Source organism: Siniperca chuatsi, linkage group LG19 (assembly GCF_020085105.1).
Source record: "Siniperca chuatsi isolate FFG_IHB_CAS linkage group LG19, ASM2008510v1, whole genome shotgun sequence".
Lineage (NCBI taxonomy): Eukaryota > Metazoa > Chordata > Actinopteri > Centrarchiformes > Sinipercidae > Siniperca > Siniperca chuatsi.
The window spans coordinates 27,045,305-27,057,804 of NC_058060.1; the positions used below are offsets into that span (position 1 = coordinate 27,045,305).

Below are 12,500 nucleotides of genomic sequence, written 5' to 3' on the forward strand. Positions count from 1 at the left end.
TCTCTCCTCCTCTCCTCCTCTTCCTCTCTCCGCTGGCCGAGCGCTTGATAGCCATAGTGATGGCCCCGCGGCGATTCGTGGACATTCAAACAGGCGTTCTCGTTACCCGTGATGACCTGCTCTCAGTCCTTGCTGACATGACATCACTGAGGGTCAGAGTTCACTTGAACGCCTCCGCGGACGGGCCGATACGGTGAGAACAAAGTAATCTGATCTGATGTTAACTGTGTTTGGAAAGAGAACTTTGAGAACCAACATGTTTTCATAGAGGAGGCAGAGCTGGAAGACTTGTTCATTTCTCTGGTAGAGGTCTCTGACGTAGTTAAACAGCTCTGCAGTGGCGTGGTACCAGGTGATGAGATTTACCGTGAGATGCTGAAAGCTCTGGACATTGTTGGGCTGGCTAGGTTGACTCCTCAGTGTCTCTTGAAGGTCAGAGACAGTGGACTGTGGACTGGCAGACCAGGGTGGTGGACACAACACTGATTTTATCTTATCTTTTTACATCATTGTTTTTAAAAAACAAGACTGCAGAGTGAGCTCCAACTATCAGGGTGTCACACGGCTCAGCCTCCTGGGAAAGTTTCTGTCAGGCTGCTGAAAGGGGACTGGCTGATTGTTAAACCACAGATTCAGGAGGACTGATGTGGATTCTGTCCTGGTCCTGGATCAGTGGACCAGCTGTTTACTACTGGAGGGATCATGGAAGTTTGTCCATCCATTCTACATGTGTTTTGTGGACGTGGAGAAGGTTTATGGCCATCTCCCCCAGGGTATGGGAGGTGTACTGTGGGAGTCCTTGTATAACCTGAGTGAGACCTGTGTCTGTATTCTCAGCAGGAAGTCAAACATGTTCTCAGTGGGTGTTGGACTCCACCAGGGTTGTTCCTGTCAGGTGCAGTCGAGGTGTGGAGAGTGTCGGCATGGTGACCTCAGGATCGTATCTCTGCTCTTTGCAGATGATGTAGTTCTGTTGGTTTCATCAGACTGTGACCTCCAGTGAGCACTGGGACAATTTACAGCTGAGTGTGAAGCACCAGGATGAGAGTCAGCTCCTCCTGGTCTGAGGCCATGGTACTCTGCTGGAAAATAGTGGATTGTTCCCTTCAGGTTAGAGTGAGTCACTGCTGCAAGTGAAGGAATATCTCAGGTTCTTGTTCTCCAGTGTGGGTCAGATGGAGGCAGTGATGTGGACTCTGTATCAGACTGTGGTGGTTCAGAGGGAGCTGATCCTGAAGGTGAACCTCTGGATTAACCAGTGGATCTCTCTTCTCAGCTGTTGTCCTGGTCTCTGGGTAATGACTGAAAAAATTAGATGGTGGATCCAAGCCAATGAAATGAGTTTCCTCTGGAAGGAAGTCTGGACTCAGCCTTAGAGACCAGGTGAGAAGATCAGAGGAGAACCACTGCTCCTTAATGTAGAGAGGATCAGCTGAGGTGGTTCAGTAGGATGCCTCCTTTAGATGCTTTCTAGAGGGATTATGTATCTCATCAGGCCTGTGTACACTTTGGGATCTGCCAGGAGGATCAGGAGGTGTTTGCTTATCCTGCTGCCACCGTGACCTGAGTGGAATGTTACTGTTGTCAAATAAAAATTGTTCAGACTGCAGATGAAACTAAAGTCTCTGTCTCTCTGCCTGTCTGTCTTTCAGTCTCAGTTCAGTGTCTCTGGACTTTGCTGACTCTCGGTCAGTTTCTGGCATTCAGGCAGTTGCCGTGGAGATGTGTGAATGTCCTTGGGGTTACAGCGGCGCTTCCTGTGAGGTCAGCAGTTCACTTCATTTAACTTTAAGTACTGTTAGTACTGTTAGTACTAATTCTGTTAATACTGCTATTACTGTCAGTAGTGTTAGTACTGTTAGATACTGAGAGTAACATCAGCCTGTGCAACGTGACTTATCTTATGTTTGTGTGTTTGCATTTCTGTTTGTATTTCTGGGTGTCCCTGTGTATTTTTGTGTGTTTTTAGGCGTGTCTCCCAGGTTTCTACAGGGTGGGAGGAGTGTTGTTCGGAGGAAACTGTATGCAGTGTGAATGTAACGACCACGCCACCGAGTGCGACATCAACGGAGTTTGTTTAGTGAGTTTGAACAAACACATGAGTTCTGAAAAACAGAAATCCTGAACAATGTTCACTCTGGAAGTGACATTAATAAAGACTACGATTTAAAGATTTCCAGCATTAATGTTGAAATGTGATTATATGTGTTTGTATGCAGTTAGTAATCTGAAACTAAACATCTCTCTGTCTGTCTCTCAGGGTTGTACCCATAATACCACTGGTCCTCACTGTAATCAGTGTCTTCCTGGTTTCTATGGCGACGCCACAGAGGGTACAGCAGACGACTGTCAGTTGTGTCCATGTCCTCTGACGGAGCCGTCCAACAGGTTCGTTTCATCATCACTGATTCAAATGAAAAAACGTTATTAGTATAAAGAAGAGTTGACTGCGTTTCTGTCATGTCTCCTCTAATTTAAACTAAAAAAGACTTTATTAGTATAAAGAAGATTTGACAGTGTGAGTATATATAATATAAATAGTATAAATACCTGTATGTGTGTGTGTGTGTGTGTGTGTGTGTTTCAGTTTCAGTCCCACCTGTGTGCTGGAGGTGTCTGGCCAGGTGTCATGTGACCAGTGTCAGGACGGATACACAGGAACCAACTGTGAGAGGTGAGGATGACTGACAGACTGATCCACGTATCAAAAGCAGTGAGCCCGGTGTGACACCTGTCTGTCTATGTCTCTAGGTGTGCCAGTGGTTTCTATGGTAACCCACAAGTGGTGGGCGGGGCCTGTGTCCGCTGTGAATGTAACGGTAATGTGGACGTCAGCGAGGCGGGGCACTGCGACACTGTCACGGGAGAGTGTCTGCGTTGCCTCGGCAACACTGCCGGGAGACACTGTGAGGTCTGTCAGCCTGGTTACTATGGAGACGCCTTGCACGCCAAGGAATGTCGGGGTGAGACACACACACACACATACCTGCTGTGACATCACTGGTGGAGGCGGGGCCAGAACTTTATTTGCCCTCGGTTTTTTCTCACAGGCAACTCCTGTCAAACTGACCATGGTTGTATTAAAAGAGACCTGGGCTTTGTCCGAAATCACTCACTACTCACTATATAGTCCTATGTAGCAAGTATAAGTACACACACACACACACTCAGTCATGTATTTGTAGCAGCAGGAATGTTGATCTTTTCAAATCCAGATTAGATTCAACCTCTGACCTCTTTGTTCTGCTGTCACATGACTGTGTGTGTGCGTGTGTGTGTGTGCGTGCATGCGTGTGTGTGCTGCCCTCTTCTGGTGACATCATCAAACTGCAGTCTGATGTTGAATAATATTATCATTTCTCTCTGTTGATCAAACATTATGATTAATCTGATGAAGGGTCACATAAAGAAATCATCAGATAATTAATGAGTAGAAATCTTCAATAACAGAACAAGATGAAGCCACTGTGAGGTCATTAAAGGTTATTGCATGTTAAAGGTTATTAAAGGTCAGTAAAATTATAAAATCTTAATTAAAGGTGATTTAATCTCAGTAAAGGTCATTAAAGGTTCTTAGTCTAAAGTCAGGATGTAATTTTTTTCCCACAACACTGATTTTATCTTATCTTTTTACATCTCTCTTGCCTGATAAACTGATGATTTATTTCATTATTGTTGAAAGTTATTAAGTCACATTAAATTTAGCTTTAGTTTAATGTTTACATATGTTTTGAAAATCCATTATTTATTCACAGGTGGTCAGAATGATCTTTCACCAGACTTTAACACAGAAGCAAAGACTCATGGGAGCTGTAGTTGTTTAAACTCCATAGAGTATGAATATAAAGCCTCAGAAACAAGTTTTAACCCTTTAAAAACTGAAGAGAGTCTGTGAGGGGCGGGGTTTACCTTTGTGGGCGGGGCTTAAGACTCAGATTCACGGTGGGCGGGGCCCTTTCTCTCTCTCTCAGAGTGCGGCTGTGATGTGAGCGGCGCCCTCTCCAGTGTGTGTGATGTTACAACAGGTCAGTGTTCATGCAGAGAGAACGTGACTGGACGCACCTGTGACCGCTGCCAGGTGAGACACACACATGCACATACACACATACATTCCTACATTACCAACAGTGGACTATCATTCTACACTGACCAAGTGTGGACCGCAATTTCTAGTCATTTTGAAAAAGCAAAAGTGAATAGATTTTTATTATTGAAGGCCTTTTTAATAATATAATTGCAAAAATACTTTTAAAAAATTTCTTTTAAAAATTGCCAAGAAAGGATTTGCTACACTCACCAATGTCTACATACCAAAGAGGGGACCTCCAGGCAGTGAAACTGTCTGTTGTGAAAACAGACTGAAAAGTGACATGAATAGGTCCAAAGACTCTCTTGATGTCTTTAAAAACTGATAATTTAACTATATTGTTTTTAATATTTAAATGTCTCAGTGTAACACAAATATTCTGAAAATGATCACCTTGATTTAGAATAAATTAATGTTTTAGCTGTCAATCATTAGTTACTTGGAATTATTTGTATCTGGGTTTTAATCATACATGAAGAATATTTTTTAAATTATTTTCATAAATCATTTCACACCAGTTCTATTTGGGGTATTTACATTTTGCTGTGTTATTATGTCACTATTATGGCCCGTTGGGAATGAAGAAGTATGAATTTTAAATGAGACTACCTTCATCCTCTGTACATCTTATTTAGTATTAATAATAATAATGATCATAATTAATAACAATTTCTTGAGTTAGGAGAAAAAATGTTTCTCGATCTCAGGGTGTGTATTGAATCATGTTTGGACCAAAGTTTGCTGTGGTTGTTTGGGCATCTTTAGAGAATTGATTTTAAACTCATTTATGACAATAACCTGAATTATTCTTTCACTAATAAAGATTATTCACAATGCTGACTTCATCTTCTGTCTTTAAGCGTCCACATTGTGTTTCCAAGTGTGAATATCACTCCATGCTATCTAAGAGGGAACCTGTATCATTAAATTCTAGCTAAGAGGCGACTCATTATGGGTAGACCTTCTTTTCAGTTGACATTAAAACCAAACTTAAAAATTAAGTGTTCAGTTTGATTTAGAATAGATTAACAGAACCAACTGATATTTTATTTACCATGCTCCTGCCTTACCTAACTTATCTACCTAACCAAAACTGTTAATATATCACCTATCACATATCACCATATATCTACCTGCATATTCTGTTCAAAACAAAATGAGTGAGCACCTTTTCAAACATTAAAGTCTCACTTTTAACATGACATAAAAAAATCACATGAAGACTACAATCAGTATACAAGTACAAACCTGTACTCGTAGCACTTCAACCACACAAATATCTTTACAACAAATGAGACATCATTGAGAAAAGCAGATGCTGAACCACATAAAGGCTGGTTAATGTCCAGTAGATGATATGTTAACTATGTCAGCAAAAACAAGTATCAAAAAGAATATTAATTGAATGAAAACTATTACACATAATTTAGTTCAAACACTGCTGGTTAAAATTGTGACAGATTTGAGTAACTGCTCTGAAAATCTTAATTGTTGTATGATGATGGTGATATGATGGCAATATTACAAATGAGCATTATTTTTCTCAGAATAATCATTCAGTCTTTTTCTGTCATTGTCCATTAATGCTGGAATGTGAATGTTTCTCCATGTTATCTAAGAGGGGATGTATGTCATTATCTGACAGCAAACAGGGTACAAGTGTGGACCTTCTTCTCTGTAATGTGCAAGAACCTTTATTTGATTATTACACAGAACATTTCACCTTTTATTTTCATATGTTTTAAATAAGCATAAGATAGTACCTTAATGTCAATACTCCAAGTAGGCCCTCATGTATTTTTGTTGCTTAACTGACTTATATAGGTGATCATTGTGTTTGCATACTACACTCCTTTATCCAAAAAGCAGCAGTGCCAATGCAAAAGTAACAAATATTATGTAACATCATCATTATTTCCTCATAAGAATTATTAATTTAGTTGTTTCTTTAGCTGCTTCATGCATCTAAGAGGGAACCTGTGCCATTGTGTACTAGCGAACAGGGGACTGAGATTCTGTACAGTTGAAGTGTTGACCTTTTTTTCTGTTATGTGCATCAAACAAACAAATTGCATTCCTATATGAGTAGACTGAGCATAGAATTGCATTTTAATTTAAATAGATTGAAATCCTGTGCTTGTGAAAACTGCTGAGGGGAGTTTTTTGAGATGTGTTGTGAGTGATTAATTTAAATGAAAAGAAATGATCTTACAAAGTGAACAAAATGACATGTGTTAGTGAGTTGTTAAAATCCCATCTACATCCTGCAGGGAGCAGTGCTGAGTCACATACCTGCAGGTCACCAGAGGGTTTAAAGCAGTGAAACAATCGACCTCCGAAATGTCCCTTGTTGGCTTGCCGGTCTGATGTTGTTTGCACACACACACAAATATAACAGTCTCACCACAAAGTCCATTCAGTAGCTGTTCTGGAGCTTTCCATCCTGCCTCATGATCTTCCTCAGCAGATGGAGTTTGAATTGTTGATGTTTAAATTTACATTCCTCTGATTTTATTTTCATCCATGTTGGTTTTCTGTTTCCAAAGTAAATTCCTTTATTTTTAATTTTATCTACTTATTCATTTATTTCAGTCTGGGTTTTTCGGGCTGCAGAGTGGGCAGGGCTGTCGGGCCTGTGACTGTAGCCAATCAGGATCTCTCTCTGAGTCATGTGATGAGGAGGGGCATTGCCAGTGTGTGGAGGGCGTGGCCGGACATAAGTGTGACCGCTGTAGCCGTGGTTACTATGGTTTCCATGCCAACGGCTGCACAGGTATTTAAACAGAGAAGGTACCATGTTGGTCGGGCCGCTGATTGGTTGACTCTCTCAACTCTGATTGGCTGTGATCTGTTCTCCTCCCAGCATGCACCTGTGATCACACCAGAGGGAACTGTGACCCTGAGAGTGGCGAGTGCATCTGCCCCGCCCACACACAGGGAGACAACTGCGACAGGTGTGAGACAGGTTACTGGGGTCACGACCCCGCCACAGGCTGCAAGGTACACACAAATGCACATAAATACACACAGATGCACACAACTACACACACATAGTAACACAAACAAACACAAACTCAGTAACACACACACTAATATCTTGGTGTCTCTTCAGCCGTGCAGCTGCAGCGCAGCAGGAAGCTCCGCCCCTCAGTGTGTTCTGACCAATGGACAGTGTCCGTGCAGAGAGGGGTTCTCTGGCAGGTCATGTGACCAGTGTGCCCCTGGTTACCATGGTTACCCAGCTTGCTCGTCATGTGGCTGCGACGTGGCGGGAACAGACGAGAAGTTCTGCAACACAACACTGGGAGTGTGTGACTGTCGACACACCGGAGAGTGTGTGTGCAAGGTAACACAACCTGTGTGTGTGTGTGTGTGTGTGTGACTCTCAGTCCACACAGAAATTGTTTTTTCTTCTTCTTTATTGAATGAGTCGGCTGATTAAAACACACAAATCTGTTATTAAACATATCAACTGGATCATTAATGAGTGACGAAGGTTCCCAGTGTCTCTGTGAGCTTTCTGCTTTACTGCAGGCAGATTCTCCCCATCTGCTTCAGAGGGAGGAGAAATAAAATCAATCAATCAATAAATAGAGACAATGTTGTTTTCTTCTGTAAACTCCTCATGGAGCCCACAAGAAATCGTAATTGTGCCTTGGCAACACATGTCAAATGTCATGCCAGTAAAACATTATTTATACAGCCCTTGCCCATGCCGAATTTCAGCCTCCTAGTGCGAAAACTGTGGCCACCAAAGGGTAGGGAAACTTTTGTGGACCGACCAACCAACAGAGCGAGCTATAGAGCTGCTGGTCGCAGCTAAAAATATATTACATATTGGAAAGAAAAACCAAAACATGGAGTAAATTAAAATTTTATCTGGCCCTCAAAAGAGAATCCACACTAGAAAATCTACTGACCACAATACAAACTCCTAAAGGAAGAAAAGTCTTGACAATGTACAGACTCAATGAACACAGCCCAGCCATAGTAAAGGGTCGGAGGACAGGTAGAGACAGAGCTACACTTTCTTACATCATTGTCAAACTTTAAGGTAGAAACATTTCCCAAATATAATCAAAATATAATTTGAATTTGAATACTTTAATGAATGATTTTGTTATCATTTATTTACATCAAAACAAGAACCATTGATAACTTAATTGTGATAATAATCACAATTATTATTTGTTTTTTTAATGATTATTTCTTGCTTATATACACACGTGTAAAATCACACACACATTGCTGTGTTTATGTGTATGTATTTACACATAAACACAGCAATATAACGTGAACACACACAGACATGCACAGAGCAAGTTTTAACGATACTGTGCTACTGTTTTCTTGGTTTCATTTAGGAAATGTATTTATTTTGTTTCATTGATTCTTGATGCTTTGGCAAGATTGTTGTTGTGACATTCATGCCAATAAAGCAAATTTGAATTTGAGAGAGAGACAGACAGAGACAGTTGTGACATTCATGCCAATATAGCAATTTAATTTTCAATCAGCCATCAAGCATAATCAAAACCCATTAGATTACCCAATTACACAAAGAGTTAACAGACAAACTGAAAGCTTTTCATTCAAAAAAGCTTGTGGCACAGATTGCATCAAAAGTGAAATGCTGCAGAACAGTACCCCTGAGTTACAAACTGCAATTGTTAACCTGTTCAACAAGGTGCTGACTGCTGGCTGCTTTCCTGATGTCTGGAACCAGGATCACCCCAATCTATAAAAATGGAAATAAATCAGACCCTAATAGCTACAGAGGGATCTGTATCAGCAGCAACCTTGGAAAAATATTCTGTAGTATCCTAAACTCCAGGATACAAGCCTTTATTCAAGAAAAAATGTCAAATTGGTTTTCTTCCAAATTACCTAACTTCCAATCATATATACTGTTTAAGTCCTACATTATTCAACCTGTATATAAATGAAATTGCACACCAGTTGGACCGTTCAGCAGCTCCGGGCCTCACACTCTTAGACGCAGAGATTAGATACCTGCTTTATGCTGATGACCTTATTCTGTTGTCCCCAACCAGAGAGGTCTTCAACATAACCTGACCCTCCTGTCATAACTGGGCTTTGGAGGTCAATTTTAAGAAAACCCAAATCATGATCAATAAATCCAGATGTCTTGAAAACAAATACCATTTTACTTTGAATAGCACCCAAATTAAACACACAAAAAATTATACTTACCTTGGTCAGGCCATATCTGCATCAGGAAATTTCAATATGGCAATAAATGCACTCATAGAAAAAGCTTGCAGGGCAAAGTATGCATTAAAAACCAAGTTATTCAACATTAACATTCCAATTAGAATCATACAAAAATATCTGATAATTTAATTTTATCAGTAGCTTTATATGGGAGTGAGATCTGGGGCCCACTCAGTAGATTGGAGCATGACTCACGGGACAAACACCCAATAGAGGCCCTCCACACTGAATTCTGTCGAAGAACTCTAAACATTCAAAGGAAAACCCCTCTGCTGAGCAGAACTGGGATGTTTCCCATTGCTGTTAAACATACAAAGACAGCAATAACATTTTGGACACATCTAAATTCCAGTCCAAAAGACACACTTCCATTCAAAGCACTAAAAACCCAAGAGCTGAACCCTGAAAACAGTCCCCTCAGTCAGCTGATGATGACGCTAACCAACCAGATTCCCCTCAGCACTTATTCAAAACAACACAACTGAATAAAACTAATTATGAATCAGTCAAAAGATCTATATTTAGAATATTGGAGACATGAAACACAAAGCCAAAGTAGACTAAATTGTTATTTGACACTAAACAGAGAATATAACACTATCTCCACTCTGTGAGATACGAAACAGAGACTGATCCTGACCAAATACAGGCTCCGTGAGATACCAAACAGAGGTTGATCCTGACCAAATACAGACTCAGTGAGATACCAAACAGAGGCTGATCCTGACCACATACAGGCTCAGTGTGATACCAAACAGAGGTTGATCCTGACCAAATACTTCCTCCTCCACTGTGAGAAGTTCTCTATAGTATGAGATTTTCACTACAGGGAAATAGCCAAGAAAATAACAAACTTCCTAAAGTTAACCCCAGAAGAGAAACTGAGGTTATGTATAGTATTTGTATAAAATAAATTGTATAAAATTGTATTGTATTGTATAGCAATCAAAGAATGGACTGCATCAGTATAACCTAGAACCTCCATAAGCGACACCTTTGTATTTAATACATGTAATATGTAATATATGTGAATCTTCTTGGATAAAAAACTTCCACAGAGACTGAAACCATCCAGTTTTACATTATTCCTTCCTATGTTTGTGTGTGTGTATGTGTATATAAATATGTATATTCAGGTGGGTGTGTCAGGTCGTCGCTGTGAGGAGTGTGTCTCTGGTTGGTTCGCTCTGTCAGCTGAGAATCCAGATGGCTGCTCTCAGTGTTTCTGTTCAGGACTCAGCAGAGACTGTGAGGAGCAGGGAGGACTCTACAGAGTACCTGTGAGTACATGTACAAATCTATACTACATATATTTAACATATAATATATATACTACAAATATATATATATTAAAAAAGGAGTCAGTTTTCTTCCATTTGAAACAAACATTAACCACCCACCCCTCTCCATAGATCACCCTGGCTCGCTCTCCCACTCTCTTGTCATTGGTCAGTCAGTCTAACCTGCAGGGTGTAGTATCTGGAGTTTACCAGCAGGGTGGCGACATGCTGCTTGACACACGAAATCTCAACACCAGCAGGCTGGCCGGCCCACTCTACTGGAGACTGCCCCCCCAGTTCGAAAGCAACCAGGTACTGTCGCCCAAACAGTTTACTTACAGCACCTGGTTACACTGACACTGCTGCCTTTAGCTCAAACTGTTGACTGACAGCAACTGATGACACTTTTGCCTTTAGCCCAAAGTGGTGACTTAACAATATTAAGTTTAAATTACAATACGTTTGGCCTTTGACTTACAGGGAGTGATCCCAAAGCCAGGTTTTATCCCATTTTGTTGACTTGTGGGAGAATCTGGTTCATAGAGAGGGGTTATATCTATAAGAGGATGTGTTTGTGTGTACTATATATTGTGTATTTTACTGTGTACTATATTGTGTATGTTGTGTAGAATATTACCATATTGGTCCGAATATAAGACAGGTTTTTTTTCATGGAAATACATCGGAAAAAGTGGGGTTGTCTTATATTTGGGGTCTAGACTTTAAAATGTCAAAATACATCCACAGCAAGAGATGGTGCCAAATATGCTAAACAAGTGTTCCCCTCCTGACTGAAGCGAGCCACAGTCCCTCACAACTAGCTTACAGTGCCAGGGGCCTGAAAGATTGAGACACAGTGATCGTCTCGAACAAAGTGGCTCAAAAGTTAACCAACAACTGAGGAGGAGTTATGATGTTATTTTAAGATCATGGTGATAAATGCAACAGAGTCATCAAACAATTCTGGAGCAGCCAAGAAATATGGTGCCACAGAATGTAATGTTAGAAGATGGCGAGCCCATAAAAGCCATCTTAAAAATGCAAACAGTCAGAGAAGATTTAACCGTGGTTCTCAAAGCGGCCGCTTCCAAGAGATTGACAGGAGAGTGTGTGAATACGTGACTGAAAAACAGAATGATGGAATTCCCAGAGCTCAGCTGACGGCCTTGGAAGTTGCCAAAGAGCTGGACATACCCACCACGACTTCAAAGCTAGCCTGGGCTGGTGTAGAAGAATGATGTTGCGTAATGGACTATCCTTGCGATGCAGGACAAGTCTTGCCGAGCGCTTGCGCTCAAACTTCAGAGAGAAGCTACTGTCTTCTAGCACTATGTGATTAACTGAAGGAAAAAGCACTCATACCCCCTGGATCAGATGAGCAATGCTGATCAAACGCCTGTGTTTTCTGACATGCCAACATCTGTCACTGTACACAAGAAATGTGAGAAATCAATCATTGTAAGGTCTACTGGAAACGAGAAGAGCAGAATCACTGTCATGTTGGCGTGCCTCGCAGATGGAACCCCCATACGTGATTTTGAAACGTAAGACAGTACCTAAAGAGGCGATTTCTGGCAGGCAGCTGGCATTATCGTACGTGCCCAGGAAAAGGGCTGGATGGAGACAGAGCTTGAGATGGACTGGCACAAGGTGGTGTGGGGAAGACGGCGTGGGGGACTCGGGAGAGGGAGAGACGAGGAACATGCTGGTTTTGGATGCATTCTGTGGACACTTGACTGAGCCAGTCAAAACTCGGTTGTTTTTTCACTATGAGATGGATAGCCTAATTGTTATTAGAATTACCAATAGACTATAGTTTATTTTAATTTTTATGGTATTTACCGTAAATACCATAAGTTGTTCATTTACAAATGTGATTACTGGTACATTTTATTTAC

The 12,500-nt window shown here is 41.0% G+C and overlaps 1 protein-coding gene across 4 annotated transcripts in view; it reads left to right on the forward strand.

Moving 5' to 3' along the window:
* lama1 (laminin, alpha 1) overlaps positions 1-12,500 on the forward strand; it is a 53,591-nt gene that overhangs the window by 18,481 nt on the left and 22,610 nt on the right. For all 4 annotated transcript variants that reach the window (XM_044176465.1, XM_044176467.1, XM_044176466.1 and 1 more), the window contains exons 15-26: positions 1-193; positions 1,653-1,764; positions 1,970-2,080; positions 2,261-2,388; positions 2,588-2,674; positions 2,752-2,963; positions 3,972-4,078; positions 6,680-6,860; positions 6,951-7,087; positions 7,200-7,433; positions 10,459-10,602; positions 10,735-10,914. The exon at positions 1-193 is cut by the window's left edge and continues 22 nt beyond it. In XM_044176465.1, the coding sequence (XP_044032400.1) occupies positions 1-193; positions 1,653-1,764; positions 1,970-2,080; positions 2,261-2,388; positions 2,588-2,674; positions 2,752-2,963; positions 3,972-4,078; positions 6,680-6,860; positions 6,951-7,087; positions 7,200-7,433; positions 10,459-10,602; positions 10,735-10,914 (1,826 nt within the window). The remainder of the gene's footprint in view (positions 194-1,652; positions 1,765-1,969; positions 2,081-2,260; positions 2,389-2,587; positions 2,675-2,751; positions 2,964-3,971; positions 4,079-6,679; positions 6,861-6,950; positions 7,088-7,199; positions 7,434-10,458; positions 10,603-10,734; positions 10,915-12,500) is intronic.